This window comes from Pelophylax lessonae (genome assembly GCF_965119305.1).
Source record: "Pelophylax lessonae genome assembly, chromosome: 1".
NCBI lineage: Eukaryota > Metazoa > Chordata > Amphibia > Anura > Ranidae > Pelophylax > Pelophylax lessonae.
This window is the reverse complement of record NC_138768.1, coordinates 490,842,776-490,864,434: the sequence shown is the minus strand read 5'-3', so window position 1 is coordinate 490,864,434 and position 21,659 is coordinate 490,842,776. Positions and strand designations below refer to the sequence as shown.

The following is a 21,659-nucleotide window of genomic DNA, read 5'->3' as shown; positions in this document are numbered from 1 at the left end:
TTATGGTCCGTGTATATAAGTATTGGTAATTGGGTGCCTTCGAGTAGATGTCGCCAATTCTCCAGAGCCAATTTTATAGCAAGCAGTTCCTTTTCACCCACGGGGTAATTTATCTCTGGACTGCTTAGGGATTTAGAAAAAAAGGCGACTGGATGAAGTGGTGAAGTGTGAGTTGGTCGTTGGGAGAGTATTGCTCCTACTGCCATGTTTGACGCATCTACTTCCAGAATGTATTGGAGGGATGGGTCTGGATGGCGTAGTATGGGAGCAGAAGTAAACCTTGTCTTTAACAGGTGAAAAGCTTTATTTGCTTCATCTGACCATTTGAATGTTTTTTTAATGCTAGTGAGCTGTGTGAGGGGTCTCACAATGGCAGAGAAGTTTCTAATGAACTTCCTGTAGAAATTCGAAAATCCAAGGAATCGCTGTAGCGCCTTGCGTGTGGTTGGTGTAGGCCAATCCTGAATGCAGGATATCTTACTCATGTCCATCTCGATTCCTGTTTTGGATATGATGTAGCCTAGAAACAGTACCTCTTCTTTATGAAACAAGCATTTTTTCAGTTTCACATAAAGGTTGTGTGCAAGCAATCTCGATAATACTAGTCTTACATGTCTTATGTGTTCAGACAGGGATCTTGAATATATAAGTATATCGTCCAGATATACCACAACACAGACATCTAGTAAGTCTCTGAAAATATCGTTTATAAATCGTTGAAAAACTGCAGGGGCGTTGCATAGCCCGAATGGCATTACAAGATATTCGAACAATCCATATCTGGTTCTGAATGCAGTCTTCCACTCGTGTCCATCACGGATTCGAATGAGATTGTATGCTCCTTTCAGGTCCAATTTTGAAAAATAGGTAGCTCCACGCACCTGCTCAATGAGCTCAGGGATAAGCGGTAGAGGATAGCGATCTTTTATTGTAATAGCATTCAATTGCCTATAGTCGATTATAGGCCTGAGACTTGAGTCCTTATTGCGGACAAAAAAGAGTCCTGCTGCTGTGGAAGAAGTGGAAGGTCTAATAAAACCTTTTTCCAAATTCTCATCCAAATAGTCTTTGAGATGGGAAAGTTCATCCTGTGAAAGAGGATAAACATGACCGAACGGCAATTTGCTATTTGGGAGTAGATCAATGCTACAATCATAGTCTCGATGGGGAGGTAGTGCTTGAGCATTTTTCTCAAGAAAAAACCTCAGAGAGATCCTGATAACATAGTGGTGCAATCTCATCTGTCACCACAGACAGGATCTTCCCGAAAGACGGGAGGTTACACGTACCCTCGCAATAGCAAGAGCTTCCTCTCCTTCCAATCTATGGTTGGTTGATGTGTGTGTGCAACCAGGGAAGTCCCAAAACAATGGGAAAGTGGGGTGAATGTATTAGATCGAAGGTAGTGGTCTCCATATGAGACCCGTTAGTAGTGACTAGGAGTGCCTGTGTCTGATCAGTGATCGGACCAGAGGATAAAGGAACACCGTTAATAAGACTCACTGAGACAGGTTTAAGTTTAGAAATAATAGGAACTTTATTTAAAGCAGCAAAACGTATGTCAATATAATTTCCACAAGATCCTGTGTCAATCATGGCCTTAGTAGTAATCCTGTTCTGGTCCCACTGTAATGTTAAGCAAACAGAAAGGTAAGGGTTAGTGATTGAAGTTGTCAATCCCCCTAGGAGGACATGTGAACACTCACCCTTCTTTTTGTAGACTAGGGGACAGACGTTTATCTTGTGATCCGGGGATGCACAGTACAAGCAGAGATTACCAGATCGTCTTCTGGCTCTTTCCATAGTTGATAGAGGTGGGCGTATGGTTCCTACCTCCATAGGAACGGGGTCAACGGCCGAAATCCGAGAAGAACTGGATAATGGCATTCCCATTTTCTCAGCCTTTCTTTCTCGTAGTCTTCTATCTATGGTGATACTGAGTTGTATCAATGCATCCAGGGTTTTTGGCAGATCCGCTCGGGCGAGCTCGTCTTTAACGGCCTCTGATAGGCCAAGCCTAAATTGGGATTTCAGAGATGCATCATTCCATTCTGAATCAAGGGTCCATCTCTTGAATTCTGCGACAAAGTCTTCTACAGGTCTCCCACCTTGTTTCAAGGATCTTAATTGAAGATCGGCAGTACTCTGCCTATTGGGATCATCATATAGGCTAGTGAGTTCTGCTAGGAACAAGGCATAGGAGTTGAGAAGCTGGTCGCTTTTCTCAAAAAGAGAGTCTGCCCAGGCCCGAGGATCGCCTGTTAGGTAAGAAATAATAGTACAAACCTTAATGTGATCAGTAAGGTAGGTACGGGGTTTTAGCAAGAAAAGTAACTCACATGCCTTTTTAAATTCGCAAAATTTTTTGCGATCGCCTGTAAATACCAAAGGAGGATTTATTTTGGGTTCAGGGGACTGAGCAGTGGTAAGTTGTGTCAGTCTAATTACCTGCTGCGACAGAGCCTGATTGTCTTCTTTTAATTCAGCAAGTGCGTGTATTAACGCAGGTACTTGCTGTTTTAATTGTGTCATCTGAGTGGTTATTTCTGCTGAATCCATTTGTGGTTCGTTCAATCTGTAACGCTCCTGCGTTTTATGTATGATGTGGATTTTCAGCTGCGGAAATATTCCCCTTCAGTAGTCATGTAGAGAAAGGCTGAGACACCATTCCCAACTCTCAATGACTCATCATGTGTGGATGATCTCAATTCAGCAAGTAAATACACACACTCAATAAGATGTTTCCTAGAGTGACTTATGTATATAGTAACACAGTGATGATAGGCTGAAGAGACAGGTTGGGTAGAGATGGTAGATGACAGACACTTGAAAGGAAATGTTCTTGAAAGTAAGATAGTAGCAGATGGGATGCAGATAGGTTTAGCAATCATGTATGGTAGCAGATGACAGAGTAGCAGGTGGACATACAAAAGAGATCAACACAGTGCAAGAACAGGTGGTAGTAGGCTCAAGAGCTAGCAATCTTAGTTAATGCAGATGTAGTAATAGTCCTTAGTATGCAGAGCTAGATAGTGTAAGCTTTAGTATGAAAGTTATAGAGGTTTCCCCTGTGGGGTACTTATCACTAATAGCAATGTAGCAGAGGAGAGGTTCGGCAAGAGCGGATGATCCGGTAGCGGGATACAGGGATCAGCGCAGCGTGGTTCCGACAGCGAGGTATGCTTGCAAGCATGAGAGCTTCAAGACAGGTTAGCATCAAGGCACAAAGCAGTTTGAACGAACACATGTGAGTGAGAGCCGGCGATCTAAATAGCCATCCAGTCCGGCGCTCAGTGATGACAGCATCAGTCTTAAAGGTGTATGCGCACCTTACCAAAAGAGTACTTAACCCTAGTCGGGGACTCCACATATGTCACCTCATATCTCCTATCCTCTTCCTTCAGTGCCTCCAATGAACTGCCTCTTTCTCAATTGTAGAGATACAGGAAATATATTCTCTCTAACCCAGGACTTAAAAGCATCCCACATGACTCTAGGGTTACCTGACTTTTTGTTAAAGACCCAGTTATTACAAATAGCTTCCGTATGTGGTTCTTGTATCTTAGTATCTAGCACCCAGTACCTGGAGAGGTGCCACAGCTGCAAGCTTGAGGGATTAGAGAATGAAAAGGTAAGGCAGTAAGGGGCATGGTCGGGGATTCCTCTAGATAAATTTTGAGTCTCCCGTATCCAGCAGAGGGCCATTAAGGAGGCAAAAGCCAAATCAATGTGGGACAGGGCTCTATATGTGGTTGAGTAACACATATTTCTTACTATGAGGATGAAAGTGCTGCCAGACATTGGTTAACAAAAAGGAGTTGCCCATTGCTGAAGATCAGCTGAGGGGTGGGCTATAGAGTGGATCCTGTCCAGATCCCAAAAGGGACCATATTAAAACCCCCAAAGAAGAAAACAGAGGTGTCATATCTCAGTACAACTTGCATTACATCATATAAAACTTGCACATTAGCAGGGGGAGGCAAATATAAACCCACCATTACCAAACGTTTGTCAAAAACAAGAGCATGTAGGATCACATATCTACCCTCTGGATCTGTGCATACATCCAATATCTGGAACGGGAGGGATCTGCAGATCAGGATGCCGACTCCTCTAGCATAATTTGAATAGGTGAAGTGATAGTGAGCTTCTATCCATGGTTTACGGAGGCCAAGTATTTTGAAGCCAACCAGGTGGGTCTCTTGCAGAATGCAAGTATTTATAATCTTGTGGCCATTTATGCAAAGAATCTGATATTACATCATTAACCACTTCAGCTCTGGAAGGTTTTACCCCCTTAACGATCAGGTCATTTTTTGTGATTCGGCACTGCATTACTTTAACGAAAAAATTGTGCAGTCCTGCGACGCTGTACCCAAATACAATTGATGTCCTTTTTGTCCCACAAATAGAGCTTTCTTTTGGTGGTATTTGATCACCTCTGCGATTTTTAGATTTTGCGCTATAAACAAAAAAAAAAAAAAACAACAATTTTGAAAAAAACGCCATATTTTTTACTTTCCAAATACCAAAAATACCAATTTGTATTCTGCTACATATTTTTTGTTAAAAAAATACCAAAGCGTATTTGAATTGGTTTGCGCAAAAGTTATAGCGTTTACAAACTACGGGATAGATTTATGGAATTTATTTACTTATTTATTTTATTTATTTGTTTTTATTAGTAATGGTGGCAATCAGCGTTTTTTAGCAGGACTGCGACATTGTGGCGGACAGAGCGGACCCCTGACATTTTTTACACTTTTTGGGGACCAGTGACATTAATGCAGTAATCAGTGCTAAATAATATGCACTGTTACTGTATAAATGACACTGGCAGGTTAGGGGTTAACACTGGGGGTGATCAAAGGGGTTAATGTATGCCTAAATGTGATTACTGACTGTGTGGGGGAACGGCTCTGTGACAGGCACAGAGAGATTGGGGTTTCAGCTTAGCTGAAACTCCTGATCTCTCCCTGCCTGTGTAAACAAAGCAGGGGGGTCTTCTGTCAGTTTCTCTGATTGCGGGAGGCCAGCAGCAATCGCCGCTGCTCCTCCTGGTGGCCCGCTTCCTGCTGTGTCTAAACATCTACATCTTCGTGATTTTGCGCAGCCAAGCCGCTCTGCCGCAGTATATCTGCGGTGGGCGGTCGGCAAGAGTTTAATAGAGGCTACTTATATGCATGTTGGTTATTGCTTATTTTTATGGACATTTATTCTAGCAGAGTTTTACTGCGGTTAAGATTGTTATGAGCATTTTTGATTATTTTTTATTTAGTTTCCTGCTTTTTATGGCACATAAGTATAAACCCCCTCTTATTTTATATATAGTGATGGACTACAAGCAACTGTTCTAAAAGTGTTTCACTATGGGGTTGATTTACTAAAGGCACATATGCTGTAAACTGCAGGTCAAACTGCACTCGCTCCAGAGCAGCCTTTTTCACCCAGAGTGCCCAGGAACCCTGGGGTGCCTTGAGGTTTCTTCAGGGGTACCTTGGCAAAATGTCTAAAAATTGATCAAAACTTGTATACAAGCCAGCGGATGGATCAAGCCTGCCTTTTAGTTACACAAAGCCACAGATTTTCATTATGCACCTTTATGACTTTCTAGACACTGGCATTCCTAACAACCAATGATGTCGTCAGTTAATAGGGAGGATGTCTGTTGCCTCCACAGCATCCTTGCTTGACCCTCCTGTGCCCCTTTCCCTCAGCACTGAGGTGACAGCTGTCTGGAGAAGAGAAACATAGGAGTACTAGTCTATACCAATGTGCAAAAGTGTATTTTCTTTGGAAAAATAAATCATCTCTAACGTTGGGTGTCCCACATGTGGAGGTTGCTGCATTATGTAAAGCTATTAGAATAATTTTTTACATTTTAGAAAGGGGTGCCAGAGACTGTCTATAATTATAAAGGGTGCCTATAGATTGTCTATAATTTTAAAGGGTGCCTCGACTAAAAAAAGAAACACTGCTCCATAGCTTAGTAATAAAGCTTCACTTTGCAAAGAATACTCAATCACATGCAAGGAAAATGAAGAAAAACATGGATTTTTAATACAACTTACCTGTAAAATCCATTTCTTGAAGTACATCACGGGACACAGAGCCATAATCATAACATATGGGTTATATAGGCCACCTACAGGTGAAGGACACTGGCAACCAATCAGAATTGATGACCCCCTATATAGCCCCTCCCACACAGGAAGTACCTCAGTTTTGTAGCAAGCAATAAAAGACCCCATAGAAGAGGGGAGCGACCTCTGTGTCCCGTGATGTACTTCAAGAAATGGATTTTACAGGTAAGTTGTATTAAAAATCTATTTAACTTTTCGTACATCATGGGACACAGAGCCATAATCATAACATATGGGATGTCCCAAAGCAATGCATCTGAGGGGAGGAGTACACCAAAACCATTCCGCCATCTGACCCTTAACCGAAGGATTACACCGCTGCCTGCAGTACACTTCGGCCAAAAGCAGACTCCTCCTGGGTCCCAACATCCACTCTAGAGAAATGAGTGGACATATGCACCGATGACCAAGTTGCGGCCTTGCAAATTTGAGCTATAGAGGCTTGATGGCGATGTGCCAAAGAGGCACCTACTCCTCTGGTAGAATGTGCCTTTACAGGAAAAGGTGGAACCTTTCCTACTAAACCATATGCGAATATGGGTTATAACCTGGCGAATCCAACAGGAAATCATAGATTTGGATGCTGCTAACCCCTTCCTGGGGCCTTCTTGCAGCACAAACAAGCTCTCAGGTTTACGAATATGAGTGGTTTCCTGTAAATAAAGTGCACGCATTACATCAAGGGAATGCAATAACTTTTCCTCCTCGGAGTAAAGATCTGGAAAAAATGAAGGTAGTATAATGTCCTGATTTAAATGAAAGGCGGACACTACCTTGGGTAAAAAATCTGGGTGAGGACGTAAAATCACCCTATCTTGATAAAATATTAAGAATGGCTCTTTACAAGAAAGAGCTGCTAGTTCCGATACCCTTCTAGCCAAAGTTATCGCAATCAAAAAGACCAATTTCTTGGTCAAAAGAACCAGGGAAACCTGCCCCAGAGGTTCGAAAGGCTGTTTTTGCAAAACTGCCAGTACCAAATTTAAGTCCCAAGGACACAATGGTGGCTTCACTGGAGGAAGCAAACGCAATATTCCCCAGACGAAGGTTTGAACCAACGAATGGGAAGCGATCAGTTCCTGGAAAAAAAACAATAAAATCTGCCCTTTAATTGTGCTCAGGGCAAATTTCATATCTACCCCGGCTTGCAGGAAAGATAGAATTCTCCCGATGATATATGTGCGGGGATGCCATTTCCTGGCTTCACACCAGGCAATGTAGGACTTCCAGACCCTGTAATAAAATATTTCTAGAGACTGGCTTCCTGGCGTTTATCAGTGTATGAACTGCGGGGCCAGCCACACCCTGCTCTTTCAAGATTAAGGCTTCAATAGCCAAGCCGTCAAATTTAGCGACTGTACAGCAGGGTGGAATATCAGGCCTTGAGAAAGCAAGTCCGAACACAGTGGAAGGACCCAGGGCCTCATCACTGCCAACTTCTGGATTTGTGCATACCAAATTCTCCTAGGCCAAGCCAGGGGTTTCAGAACTACTGGTTTCCCCTCCAGCTGGATCCTGCGCAACAGACGTGATATCAGCTGTACCGGAGGAAAGGCCTAGATCAGCGAATACTCCTCCCAAGGAGTCACCAAAGCATCCACTCCGACTGAGAGTGGATCCCTGGTCCTGGACACAAATCTCTCCAATTTGTTGTTGAACCTGGATGCCAACAGATCTACATCTGGGACCCCCCCCAGCATAGGCAAATCAATTGAAAAATCTCGAGATGTAAGGACCATTACCCCGGAGACATCTGACAGCTCAAATAATCTGCCTGCCAGTTCTCTATTCCCGGAATGAATACTGCTGTCAGGCATGGCACGAACTTCTCTGCCCAGGACAGAATGATTTCCACCTCTTTCTGGGCTGAAAGACTCCTTGTGCCTCCTTGATGGTTGACATAAGCCACGGCCATGGCATTGTCGGATTGCACCCTGACAGGGTGACCCCGAAGTCTGGGCATCCAGAATTTCAGCGCCCGACTGACTGCCCGCATTTCCAAAATGTTGATGGGGAGATGACTCTCTACCCAAGACCACTTACCCTGGATAGAGGCTTCCTCTAGGACTGCTCCCCAGCCGGAGAGACTGGCGTCCGTAGTCCACTTTCCAGGTCACTGGAAGAAAGGATTTCCCCTTTTCCAGATTTCTTGTCCACAACCACCAATTCAGGCTCTGTCGTACTCTCAGTAGCAGAGATATGAAGTGGTCCAAAGACTGAATTTTTCCATTCCATGCAGATAGAATTTTGTTCTGCAAAGGTCTGGCATGGAATTGAGCATAGGGAATTGCCTCGAATGTGGACACCATTTTCCCCAGTAACGTCATGCAAAGACGTATAGACAGATATCTCAGTCTCATTCTAGACCGAACCTGATTCTTCAGGTCTGAGACCCTTCTTGCTGGCAAGAATATCTTTGCCTGCACCGTGTCGACAAGAAGCCCCAGGTATTCCAGACGCTGGACTGGCTGTAATGCTGACTTTGCCAAGTTCAGTATCCAACCGAGACATTTAAAAAAAAATGTACAGTCTGAAGGATGTTTTGGCTTAGAGCTGACACCGATCGATCTATTAGCAACAGATCATCCAGATATCCTAAAATTGATATCCCTTGGGATCTTAGAACAGCCAATACTGTAGCCAGGATCTTTGTGAACACTCTTGGTGCTGTGGCTAATCCGAAGGGCAGGGCCACAAACTGAAAATGATGGATTCCAATTGCAAAACGCAGTAACCTTTGATGGGTCTGAAATATTGGCACATGAAGATATGCATCCTTGATGTCTATGGATGCCAGGAATTCCCCTCCCTGCAGGGAATTGATTCCATGCGGAACGAACGAACGTTCAGAAACTGATTTAGTGCCTTGAGATCCAAAATAGGTCTCACATCCCGTTTGGTTTGGGGATGATGAATAGGTTTGAGTAAAAACCCTGAAACCTTTCATTCTCTGGAACCTCGGTTATCACCCTCTGAGCTCTCAGCTGGTCCAATGCCTGAAAGACCTGTGAGATGGTGGAGACAACCCAGTTGTCTTGGATCAATTCCACCCATGCCCCTGAAAACCGCCGGAGTCTTCCCCCCACGCAGGTGAGTGGGTGCGACCCTTCATTTAGAGGAAGACTGGTCTCTGGGCCCAGGGTTTTTTCTGACCTTGCCCTGAGGACTTAGGTCTGGATGCAGGCGGCTGAGGCCGTCGCCACTGCCTGGAACTGGCAGCACTGGTATTATGTGTGCTGGCGATCTTAAAGGAAGGGCGCCTGCTCTTCTTCTTTTTTGCAGGTAGCAGCGTACTCTTCCCTCCCGAGATCTTTTGGATATACATAGTTACATAGTTACATAGTTACATAGTAGGTGAGGTTGAATAAAGACAATAGTCCATCCAGTTCAACCTGTGTAGGTGTGTGTGACTGTAATCATCTAACATAGCCCTCAATCTCCTGATCCTTGAGATGTAAGTCTAAGAGTCTTTTGAAAGTCACCATACTACCCGCAGAAACCACCTCTTGTGGTAGACAATTCCACAATCTTGTAGCCCTAACAGTAAAGAACCCCCCACGTTGCCTGAGGTTAAAACGCTTCTCCTCTAATCGCATTGTATGTCCTCGAGTCCTCATGCAATTCCTTCGAATGAACAGCTTTTCTTCTAAGCTGAGATCCCCATTAAGATATTTATAAATTGCTATCATGTCCCCTCTCAGACGTCTTTTCTCCAGGGAAAATAAATCGAGCGATTGCAGCCGCTCTTCATAGGTAAGGTCCTCCAACCCCCTAATCAGTTTAGTTGCCCTTCTCTGGACTTTCTCCAGCTCCAACACATCCCTCCTGAGGACTGGCGACCAGAACTGGACAGAATACTCCAGATGCGGTCGGACCAGAGTTTTATAAAGTGGAAGGATTATAGTCTTATCTCTGGAATACATCCCTTTCTTTATGCATGCTAATATTCTGTTGGCTTTGGAAGCTGCCGCTTGGCATTGCATGCTGTTGCCTAATCTATCATCAACTAAGACTCCCAGATCTTTCTCCATTTTTGATTCCCCCAAGGGTTCCCCTCCTAACGTGTATTGTGTTTTTATGTTTTTGGTCCCCAAGTGCAAAACCTTACACTTCTCCACATTAAACCTCATTTGCCATGTCGTTGCCCACTCCGTAATTTTGTCCAGGTCATTCTGTAGGATATCTGCTTCATGCTGTGCAGTTATTGCCCTGGCCAATTTTGTGTCATCTGCAAAAACTGATAACGAACTACTGATCCCTTCCTCAATGCTGTTTATGAATAAATTGAACAAGGTTGGTCCCAGGACTGAGCCCTGGGGCACCCCGCTTACTACCTCAGACCAGTCTGAGTATGCGCTGTTTATTACTACCCTTTGGACACGGCCTTTTAGCCAATTCCGTATCCAAGAGCAAACCCTGCTGTCGATACCTGCAGACCTTATTTTATAAATTAAGCGCTTGTGGGGAACTGTATCAAACGCCTTAGCGAAATCCAAGTACACCACATCCACTGGTCTCCCCCTATCTAGCTCACAGCTCACTTCCTCGTAGAATGCTAAGAGATTGGTTTGACAAGAACGCCCATTTGTAAACCCGTGCTGGTTACTACTGATGATGTTGTTGTCTTTAGCATACTCTACGATATAGTCCCTTATCATCCCCTCCAAAAGTTTACATATTATTGATGTCAGACTGACAGGCCTATAATTTCCCGGGATATGTCTCTGGCCCTTTTTGAATATCGGAATCACGTTAGCCTTCCTCCAATCCCCTGGTACATCTCCTGTCCTAATACTGTCAGCAAAGATCAGGAACAGTGGTCTAGATATAACCATACTGAGTTCCTTGAGCACTCTCGGATGTACGCCATCCGGGCCTGGTGATTTGTTTGTGTTAAGTTTATCCAGTCTTTCCCTGATTTCCCCCTCTGTTAGCCATAGTGGCAAGTCCTGTGTATTACTACTAACCATACAGTCATGGTCAGTGTACCCTTCCTTTTCCTGCGTAAAGACTGACGAGAAAAAAGAATTCAGCACGGTTGCTTTTTCAGTGTCCTCTGTAACCATCCTCCCATCATCGCTAATTATGTGTGCAATATGCTCTGCCCTAGTTTTTTTGCTGTTGATATATTTAAAGAATTTCTTTGGGTTTTTTTTACTATCCTCCGCTATTTGTCTCTCAAAGTTGATTTTAGCCATCTTGATTTCGTGTTTACACTTCTTATTTTCCTCCTTGTATTGCTGGAAGGCCGATACGGTGCCCTCTGATTTATATTTCTTGAAGGCCAATTTTTTTTCCCTAATAAGTTATTTAATGCTACGGTTTAGCCAGCCAGGTTTGGCTTTGTCTCTTCTAAATTTATTCCCCATAGGAATGCACTGCAAGATGCCTTTGCTTAATATTGTTCTAAAGCATTCCCATTTTTCCTCTGTGGTCAGTGATCCCAGGGTTTGGTCCCAGTTTACCCTTTCCATCAATGAGTACACTTTTGGAAAGTCTGCCCTTCTGAAGTTTAGGGTTCTTATGTTCCCCACTTGCCTTTTTATATTGTTATTTATACTAAATGTGATCATCCTGTGATCGCTAGAGCCCAGGTTGTCCTGGACTCCTACCTCCGAGATTATGTCTGGGTCATTAGTGATCAATAGATCCAGGATAGCATTCTCTCTAGTAGGGGAATCCACCAACTGCGACATGTAGTTATCCTGTAAGGTTTCCGTGAATAGCCGGGCCTTATGCGAGTGTGCAGTCCCCTCTTCCCAGTCAATGTCGGGATAATTGAAGTCCACCAATATGATGACTGATCCTAGTTTTGCCGCTTTACCTATTAGTGCTAAAAATTCCAGCTCTACCTCCTCCCCTTGGTTAGGTGGCCTATAGCAAACCCCCACAACTACTTTTCCCTTATCTTCTTCCCTATCGAGTTCAACCCACACAGATTCTAAATCCATGCTCATCCCATCCGTAATGTCACTCCTTTCTAGCACCTTTATATTGTTCTTGACATAGAGACATACCCCTCCCCCTCTTTTACCAACCCTGTCCTTCCGGTACACCGAATACCCTTGGATATTGGCCAGCCAGTCATGTGAGGGGTCGAACCAAGTCTCCGTTATTCCCACAAGGTCTATGTCCTCCTCATGTACTAACATGTCCAACTCATCCATCTTATTAGCTAGGCTCCTGGCATTAGCATATACCCCTCTTAGTTTTACGGAAGTTAAACGTGATTGGCGGTTTTGTTTATTTCTGTTTGGTCTGCTGTTCTCCCGCACAGACCCGCCAATTGATGTTGTTGACCTACTGTCGCTATTGACCCTACAACTGCCTTCAGTCCTCTGCTCCCTCCTGACTGATTCTATTTCTGAGCCCTCCCCCCCGTCTCCTAGTTTAAAAGCCCCTCCAACTCGGTGGCCATCTTTCTCCCCAAAAGAGCTGTACCGTCCCCATTAAGGTGCAGCCCATCCTTACTAAAGAGCCGGTAGCCGACTGAGAAGTCAGCCCAGTTCTCCAGGAACACAAACCCCTCCTTCCTACACCAATTCCTCAGCCACTTGTTAACTTCCCTAAGCTCCTTCTGCCTCTCCTGTGTGGCTCGAGGTACAGGCAGTATTTCAGAGAAAACCACCTTGGAGGTCCTTTTCCTCAATCTATTACCTAAGTCTCTGAAATCGTTCTTAAGGATCCTCCACCTACCTTTAACTTTGTCATTAGTGCCCACATGCACCATGACCGCTGGGTCATCCCCAGCCCCCCCCCCATCAATCTGTCTGCCAGATCTGCGATGTGCCGAACTCGGGCGCCCGGTAAACAACAAACTGTTCGGTTCACGCGATCTTTTTTACAGATTTCCCTCTCTGTCCTCTTGATAATTGAGTCCCCAACTACCACAACCTGTCTAACCTTTCCTGCGTTACGGCCCCCCTTCTTCCTGGAGCCGTCCCTCCCCTGGCAGCTGGGGGAGGGCGCATGCTCCAGCACTGCCACCCCTGAGTTGATATCCCCCTCAACCTGCAACTCGGCAAACATGTTAGGGTGTACCAACTCAGGACTGGCCTCCCTGACTCTCCTCCCCCTAACATTCCTAACAGTCACCCAGCTGCGTACCTCTGCTGCTTGCGTCTCCTCTATTCCTTCCTCCTCTATGCTGACCCCTGCCAGCGCCTGATGGGTAAAGTCCAAGCTCCTTTCCAGGTTGTAGATGCCACGCAGTCTTGTCACTGTGTTCTCTAGATCCATGATGTGGGCTTCCAGAGCAACAAGTCGCTCACATCTATACCTATCCAGATCATCACCAAAACGGCGTTCTCCCTTGAAGGGGAAGCTAGCCAGTAATTTTTACATGGTAATTCCGCAGACCAGCTCTTTAACCATAGGATTCTGCGCATATGGACTGTCATCAGCGCAAACCGTGACATTTGCCTTATGGAGTCCGTAAGAGCATCTACTGCGAAACAAAGTGCAAGGTAGATCTGACAGATCTTCCAGACTTCCCTTGAATACTCGCTTTAAGCAGTCTTTCAAAGACTGACACACTCCTATGGCTGCTACTGCTGGTTGTACTGCAGAACCTGCAACCACAAAGGAGGCTTTCAATAAAGATTCCAGCTTTTTATCTACTGGATCTTTAAAAACCTGGGCATTATCCACAGGACAGGTTAAATTCTGGTTAACCGAAGAAATGGCTGCATCCACAGAAGGAATATTCCATTTCTTAGAAAACTTATCCTCCATAGGATACAACAGTGAAAACCTTTTAGGAGGAACAAACATCCTATATGGATGATCCCAGTCATTATACACTTCTTGTTCCAAGAGTGGATGCATGTTAAAAGACCTAGGACTCTGAGGAGGGCGCAGTGAGCCAAGGGAGGAAAAGGAGCCCTCAGTTGACTCCAGGGGTGAGTGTTTAAACTCAGCCCGGACCATCTCAGCAAGAGACTGGATAAACAATCTTTGGGATTGAGAGGCTGATAGAGATTCTTCCGATTCGGACTCCCCAGAAGTGGAAATTTCAACTTGACCATCTATAGGGTCATCTTCAGCTACGTCTTCCACATCCTCCACATTCTCTGCCCAATCCTGAAATGATTCAGGGGGCGGCTCAGGAGAGGGGGATCTAACCCGCTTCTTTCCTCCATGAGGTGCTGCAAGCATGTCAGAAATCCTACCCTCTAGGCTGGCTAATGCCGATGCCAAATCGTCCTTGGTAACATAGGCTGTGGCAGAAGTACATGGAGGAGCTACTATGCCTGACAACAGTGATGGCTCAGTTTGGCTATTTGTCTCTGGCCTACCAGGAGGAGTAGACACAGTGGAAGCATGACTAGGACCTTCAGGGCCTGACGGTGGCATCACAGTGCCCTTTCCAACTGTGCTCCCTCCAGCCCTTTTTCGGGAAGACATTGCTTTATAGCAAGACAATACTTGAGGTACTACCTTTGAAGTGTACTCAAGGTTTGTGCCAAGCTTATTCAGCCTAATGCACACAACACTGAATTACCAAAGATACAGGACCTATTAGTGCCAGTAACATACACCCACAGTGACTCACGCAACCCAGCTGCTGCTGCTCTGTGTCCCCTTACAGCCTGCAGAGGCTAATGTGTTGGAAACCGTTCTTTGCAGAAAGCTCCCTTTTTCTGCCTGCATGGCGTTCGCGTGCACCAGTGTTAATTTTGGCAGCAAATTATAATTTAGTTTTAGTCTTAGTCTTAGGACTAAAATGGCCTTTTAGTTTTAGTCGTATTTTAGTCATCTGAATTGTTTTAGTTTTAGTCGACTAAAACTCCAGTACATTTTAGTCGACTTAAACTCATTTTAGTCATCTATAATCGAATGGGTGTAGTTCAATTGTAATTTGTAATGCATTATTTAAGCATTTCTCTGCAATTTCCAAACTCATTATATACTACTGCTGGTCCTGGAGTGAAAAATCTGTTATTTATAGTATTAAGCTTTGAACATGCACCAGTGTTAATTTTGGCAGCAAATTTTGATTTAGTTTTAGTTATAGTCTTTTGACTAAAATGCCATTTTAGTTTTAGTCGTATTTTAGTCATCTGAATTGTTTTAGTTTTAGTCGTATTTTAGTCGACTAAAATTGTGTTAATTTAGTCGACGAAAACGTTTTAGTCGGTTTTAGTCGACAAAATTAACACTGGCGCGCACGCCAAACCGCAATCAGTCCATGCCTATCACATGGCAAACTTTTACATTTGAATGCAGGTTTTTGTTGTGCGAACGCCATGAACACACGGCATGCAATGCAGTTGAGGCTACCATGCGAACGCATATGCGCCAGGACTGACCCAAATGAATGGGGAAAGAGAGCAGTTTAGGCTGATTCAGTTTGCCACAGCTGAAAGCACAGGGTAAGAACATAAAGTTACCATATGCTTTAAACATAGTTTCAAGCCTACCCTGTAAAAATCTGCTACAATGTCTAGCAGTTTTTCAGATGATCAGCACAAAGCAACATACTTAAACAGCTTCTGCATAAATCTGCTATAATGTCAGCGGTTTTCCAGAAAAAAGACACATAGTAAGCACATAAGTAATCCAATGCTTTAAACATCCTTTAAACACAATTTGCACCCACCTGCCTCAATGTCCTGCAAAGGCAACCATGCAAACGCTTATGTGCCAGGGCTTTAAGACAAAGAGGAAGTAGCAGCATGCTAAATTTTGTCAGTCACAGCTGAAGTTTAATTAGCTAATCAGCTTCAGGGTAGAAACAACACAGTGTAATCATATGGTATAAGCAAGTTTTAACATACTTTGCATAATCTGCTGCAATGTGAATACATATAAAGGAAATATACTGAGGTATATACCCCACGCCTAGTGTATCCAATAAATTAGATTATAAAATTGTGAAAGAAAAGAGGAATGGTGGCGCTGCCTATACTAAAAATAAATATAAATTGTGGTAAAGTTTTGTGTCTTCAATGGTTGAAGATATAAAGTGCCTACGTGCTAACAAAGATATGTGCAATTGTTTATCTAAAAATCACAAATACAAAAATATAATCCTAGACATCAAATAGTGCAAATCTGCAAGTGCAATATATTAAAGTGCCTCCAAAAAATTTAAAGTGACTGGTGCAGAAATTACAAACATAAACACTAGGCTACAAATCGCTTTAACCAATAGTAACAGTAGTAATTCATGCAATAATAAAGTGCTTCAAAGGAAAGTGCTATAGTGTGTGAAAAGCCCCAGTGCTACCATGTACGATGGTATAGGGGTAATATAAGGTGCCAACAGTAAACAATCTAAAATATGCACAGCTCAAAAAGTCCAGTAAGGAAAAAAAGTCTATATGTCACATGCAGTGACCACAGGCAAATAAATATTCACAAGTTGAAGTGGGTGACAACACTCTGGTGAATAATAGATGAGGAGTGACCCCGTGGTGGGTGGTAAGGTGCAGGGTGATCCCTCCAGTGAAAAGGCACACTTACCAGAGACACCCACCCCACACAGGGGTATTAAGCGGGTGTTTAAATGATCCAACGGCCCATCGGTATCCTCCTGTGCCTGGATGGGGGCGTCTACCGGAAACCTGGCTGGTCCTAGTGTGGGTATTCACTGGATTGGTTCCCTGTGTATTTCCCCGATAGCGGATGTGATCCGAGGTTCCCCCCGATTTCACTCCCGATGGTATGCCAGATAATGTGCCAGAGAATAAATAGGGGACATAGTGTAATGCCATAAGGTATTTTTATTTTACACAAAACATCGAGAGGTACTCACATTTGAGCAGGTAAATCGAGCGTGTATATGGATCGGAGCGCTTGCAATCCAAGCCTCGATCTCGTGTTGAAAAGCCGGAAGTGACTCGACGCGCTGTACGCGTTTCGTAGTTAATATGTCATCAGCAGCCTGTTTTGCATGAATTACTACTGTTACTATTGGTTAAAGTGATTTGTAGCCTACTGTTTGTTTGTAATTTCTGCACCAGTCACTTTAAATTTTTTGTAGGCACTTTAATATATTGCACTTGCAGATTTGCACTATTTGATGTCTATGATTAGATTTTTGTATTTGTGATTTTTAGATAAACAATTGCACATATCTTTGTTAGCACGTAGGCACTTTATATCTTCAACCATTGAAGACACAAAACTTTACCACAATTTATATTTATTTTTAGTATAGGCAGCGCCACCATCCCTCCTTTCTTTCACATCTATAGTATAGTCTTCGGACTATCATTCAGGGAAGCTGCAGCCTATTTCTAGATTATATTCCTCACATATATATATAAAAACATATCAATTTATTATTATTAGCGCGGAAGTTTTATATCTTTTAGATTATAAAATTGTGTATATGTATATATATATGTGTGTGTGCATTTTTAGCAGCTGCTATAGAATATATGGGTAGATTGTGAGAAAGTAGTCTACTAGTGAGGCTACCTATAGCGCTTGCTGTTATAATTAAATAATGTCTAGTTTGGATGTGACGAAATGCGTACGTTTGGAACGCACATTGTAACCTGACGTGTGACACAGGTGGAACGCAAGCCGGACATTCCCCGCTCGCCACTCTGCAGCTAGTTTGCATTAGCACACACGATCACAAGCGGCTAATAACAGCCTTTTTTGAATTATACTTTTCCTCTATGTTTTCTGGCTTTTACTTGTACTATTGCCCTGATGTTTTTTACCCATGGAATGGGAATACAATTTAATTTTTAAAAATACTACACCACCTTTTTGTCTTCCTTCCTATATTGGCCCCATACCTAATAAGGTGAGAGGAGGGAGCCCACCATCCCATCCACCCCAAGTGTGGAGAGCCACGAGGAGACCCCTATTTAGCCTGGAGGCTACTTAAGCCCTATTGGTCTTGATGCTAAAAGGCATACAAGACCCACATCATTTGGTAAGTGATCCACTCTTACCATTATCACGGTGGAAAAGGTACCAGAGCTGCACTGTTATCACAAAGTGAACGGATAATTTCCACATTGAGCACCTGCACTTTTTTGTGCATAAGCATCATTTGCACAAGAGAATCACAAATTTCTTTGAACTTTTTCACTACAGTCACATGCTATGGACTTTATTTTATGAGTCACACTTTTATGTAATTCACTATTTACTTGAATCCACTGTTTAGTATTATTTGTTTTTACCTATATATAATTTTAAAGGTATTTATGCTATATATCAATCAAGGATTATTATCGGTTATTATCATTTATTTATCACTAGACATATTTATTTATTTAATTATAACAGCAAGTGCTATAGGTAGCCTCACTAGTAGACCACTTTCTCACAATATGAATACAAGCAGTAATACACCTGGTACAAATCTCTGTAATCTTAATAAGGGTAACAGTGCAAAAAATATTTACATTTTTGCAATCTTTAACCATTAATGGTTCTTTACAATCTGGAATAAAAGGGTGTGTAATTCTCGCGCTGTTCTGTAGGTGTGTATGTTGTAAACCCTTAATGCTGCAGGTACTATTATTGGTAACCGCACAATACAAGTAAGTTATAAGAGGGAGGAGTACCGCGCTTTAAAGGTGCATATGTGCTTAAAAGTGTCTTTGTGTACCGTATTTTCCTGCGTATAAGACGACTGGGCGTATAAGACGACCCCGCTAATTTTCATCTACCAGTAATACTTATACTTAGGTTACCTTGGAGATGATATACTTGACGTATAAGACGACCCCCCATTTTTGGGGGATTTTTTTGAGGTTCAAAAGTAGTCTTATACGCCAGAAAATACAGTAACTTCAAATATATATATTGGCTCAAAAGGCTGCCTAGTGTTCTAAAGTGTCTTCGTGTCAAAGCAATAAATAATCACTTGAACTTAAAGTGTAAAATAATATAAATAATGTCTTAATATATGTAGGTGTAAAATCCAAAATCTGCTTATATATAAATACTTTAAATCTCTTTATAGCTGGTGCTTAAGGTGATATAAACATCAAAAAGTGCTTTGTGCTTAAAACAAATCTATAATACTGTCTCCAAATTAATATATGTCTCTATATGCTTTCATAGGTGATCCAATACTGTTGGTATTATTAAAGTGCTTAAGTGTCCAAAATGGTGATAATAGTGATCAAAGTCTTCCTCCTAAATTCAAAACCATGCAGGGTGCTCTTCGGTGCTCGTGACCACTAGGTGTCCTATGTTCTCACCTCCTTTTCTTGAATATTGAGCCTTATAATATCTCTCAAGGGTAAACTCTTTGCTCTCCTTTTCCTCTGGAACCCTCTGGAGAGGCTGGCTGCCGTTTTCCTTCCTTATAATGTGGCTCGATTTTACAGGGTCTTAGAAGGGGCCTCCAAATCTGTTGAGTCTGCCAGTGAAATCTTACTAATCCAAATTCTTGAGATGGTGTGGAAACAATGTTGCACTACTCCTGAATTCAGAGCAGAATTGTCATCCTCATGTAGGCTGTGGATACCTGCAATGCAGCAAAAACAATGCAGCCTACATGAGGATGACAACTCTGCTCTGAATTCAGGATGTAGGCTGTGGATACCTGCAATGCAGCAAAAACAATGCAGCCTACATGAGGATGACAACTCTGCTCTGAATTCGGGACCAATGTTGGTGACAATCAGAGATTCCCTCACATTGGGGGAATTTTCTGTCCCTTTCTGTTTCAGCGTTAAATATACAGAATGGTAACATACTGTCTTTTTTTTTTTTTTACTTTTACCTAATTAGTCTGTTTCTGTTTTTAGATCCATATTTTGTCAATGCTGTGGAATGGATAGATCATGTGTATTTTTTCTTCAGGGAGACAGCAGTAGAATTCAACTACCTTGAGAAGGTATATGTTTTTATTGTACTATATCAAGTTTTAATGATATTCTTGTGCTCTGAAAATCAGACCTTTTTAGAGGTACTAATTTTCTATCCTACTGTTTTCTTACTACTGACAAATATAAAGATAAACCTGCGCTAATGAGTCGTGTGAACACCAATAATGGGTATGCTGCTGATCATCACAATGTGAAAACAGTTAATAGATTGTAAGGCCTACAGCGCAACGGTGTTTCGCTATAGGCCTAATAATCTAATAACTGTTTTCACATTGTCATGATCAGCAGCATACCCATTATTGGTGTTCATATGACCCATTAGCGCACTTTTATCTTTATATTTGTCATTTGTTCTCTCACTACGTGAGTGTATCCTGCAGCTATTGAAAAATTCAAACTGTTGCTGTTTTTGGGTGTTGTGCTGTAGGTCTTATAATCTATTAACTGTTTTCTTACTACTGTTAATTCTTTCTACTAAACCTTTAGTTTAAGAGTGGTAAACTGTAGGAGGCTACTTCTTAATATTCAGTTTGCGCAACTCTTGCATACCGCTAACAAAAGGGGGTCTCTTGATCTGTTAGGTGATTTTTTGGCATCTCTGTGTGGGTAAACATGGAGAACCACTAGCTGGTGATGGATTTGGAGGTAGCGTTCCTTGAAATTCCAGGTAGCATTGTCCACAACCAATTTGAATGTACCTCAATCACTGCCAATAGAATCAGCAGACTATGGAAATACAGCATTGTCATTTCACAATAGTCTTTGACATCTGCATGTATCCCGGGCCAGAACAAACTTTGTAAAAAATGTTCTCTGGTCTTTGTGTATTAACCAAACCTAACAAAGTCCTGCCTAGGAACCATTAAGGAGTTCCACAAAGTCACATCAAATTTTGTCCATCTGGTACAAAAATTAATCCCAAACAAGTTATTGGGTTCCTGCTGCTTTCCTTTATATGTTCTGAGGTTTTTGCAAGAGTGATATCATATAACTAGGTGGTTTCAAAGTTGACGTGAGAGACCTCTAGCTCCAGCACAGTAGACACTAATGTATCTTCAGGTTCGGGGGCCTTGTCCCCTCCCCTGCACAGTGCTTGGAACAGTGGAAAGTCTCTCCCCAAGATTACACTATGCAACAGTACCAGCTGCATAGCTACTTCATCCATGACTGGTTTCAAAGTTTACCAGTACTGTGGGGTACTTCTAAAAGTCATTCTGTACACACACACTACTACTACTACTACTACTACTACCTGGAGCTGATTCGATTGTTCAGGGTTCATGAGCTAGGTAACCAGACTTCTAGAGGCACAAATACTTTTCCCAATTAATTTTATCATGTATCTTGGCATGTCAGGATATGTGACCAGACCAGGGTGCACAAACAGTGACCAATATCGGATTCAGCCACACTCCATAACTTCTTGGCAGCCATGTGATTCCATTCATTACAATGCTAACACTGGGGTAGCTGTTGGTTTTTACTTGGGCTTCCCAAGCAGGATTTGACAGGTGGCATCTCTCTGACTTGATGACCTCTCAGTGCTTTTTCTTTGTAACTTTACAGGTTGTGAGGCTACTTTTGAACTAGTGGCTAAGGAGGCAGCCTCTCAATTGTTAGGGAGTTCAAAGCTATAGAGGCCCTCAGCAGCAGAATAATACTCTACTGGTTGATTAGCTGGTTTTGGATCAGCTTGGCTCCCTCA

At 42.7% G+C, this 21,659-nt stretch overlaps 1 protein-coding gene across 4 annotated transcripts in view; it reads left to right on the top strand.

Moving 5' to 3' along the window:
• The window catches only part of SEMA6B (semaphorin 6B), a 1,069,016-nt gene that overhangs the window by 736,278 nt on the left and 311,079 nt on the right, over positions 1-21,659 (top strand). For all 4 annotated transcript variants that reach the window (XM_082263355.1, XM_082263357.1, XM_082263356.1 and 1 more), the window contains exon 8: positions 19,874-19,962. In XM_082263355.1, the coding sequence (XP_082119481.1) occupies positions 19,874-19,962 (89 nt within the window). The remainder of the gene's footprint in view (positions 1-19,873; positions 19,963-21,659) is intronic.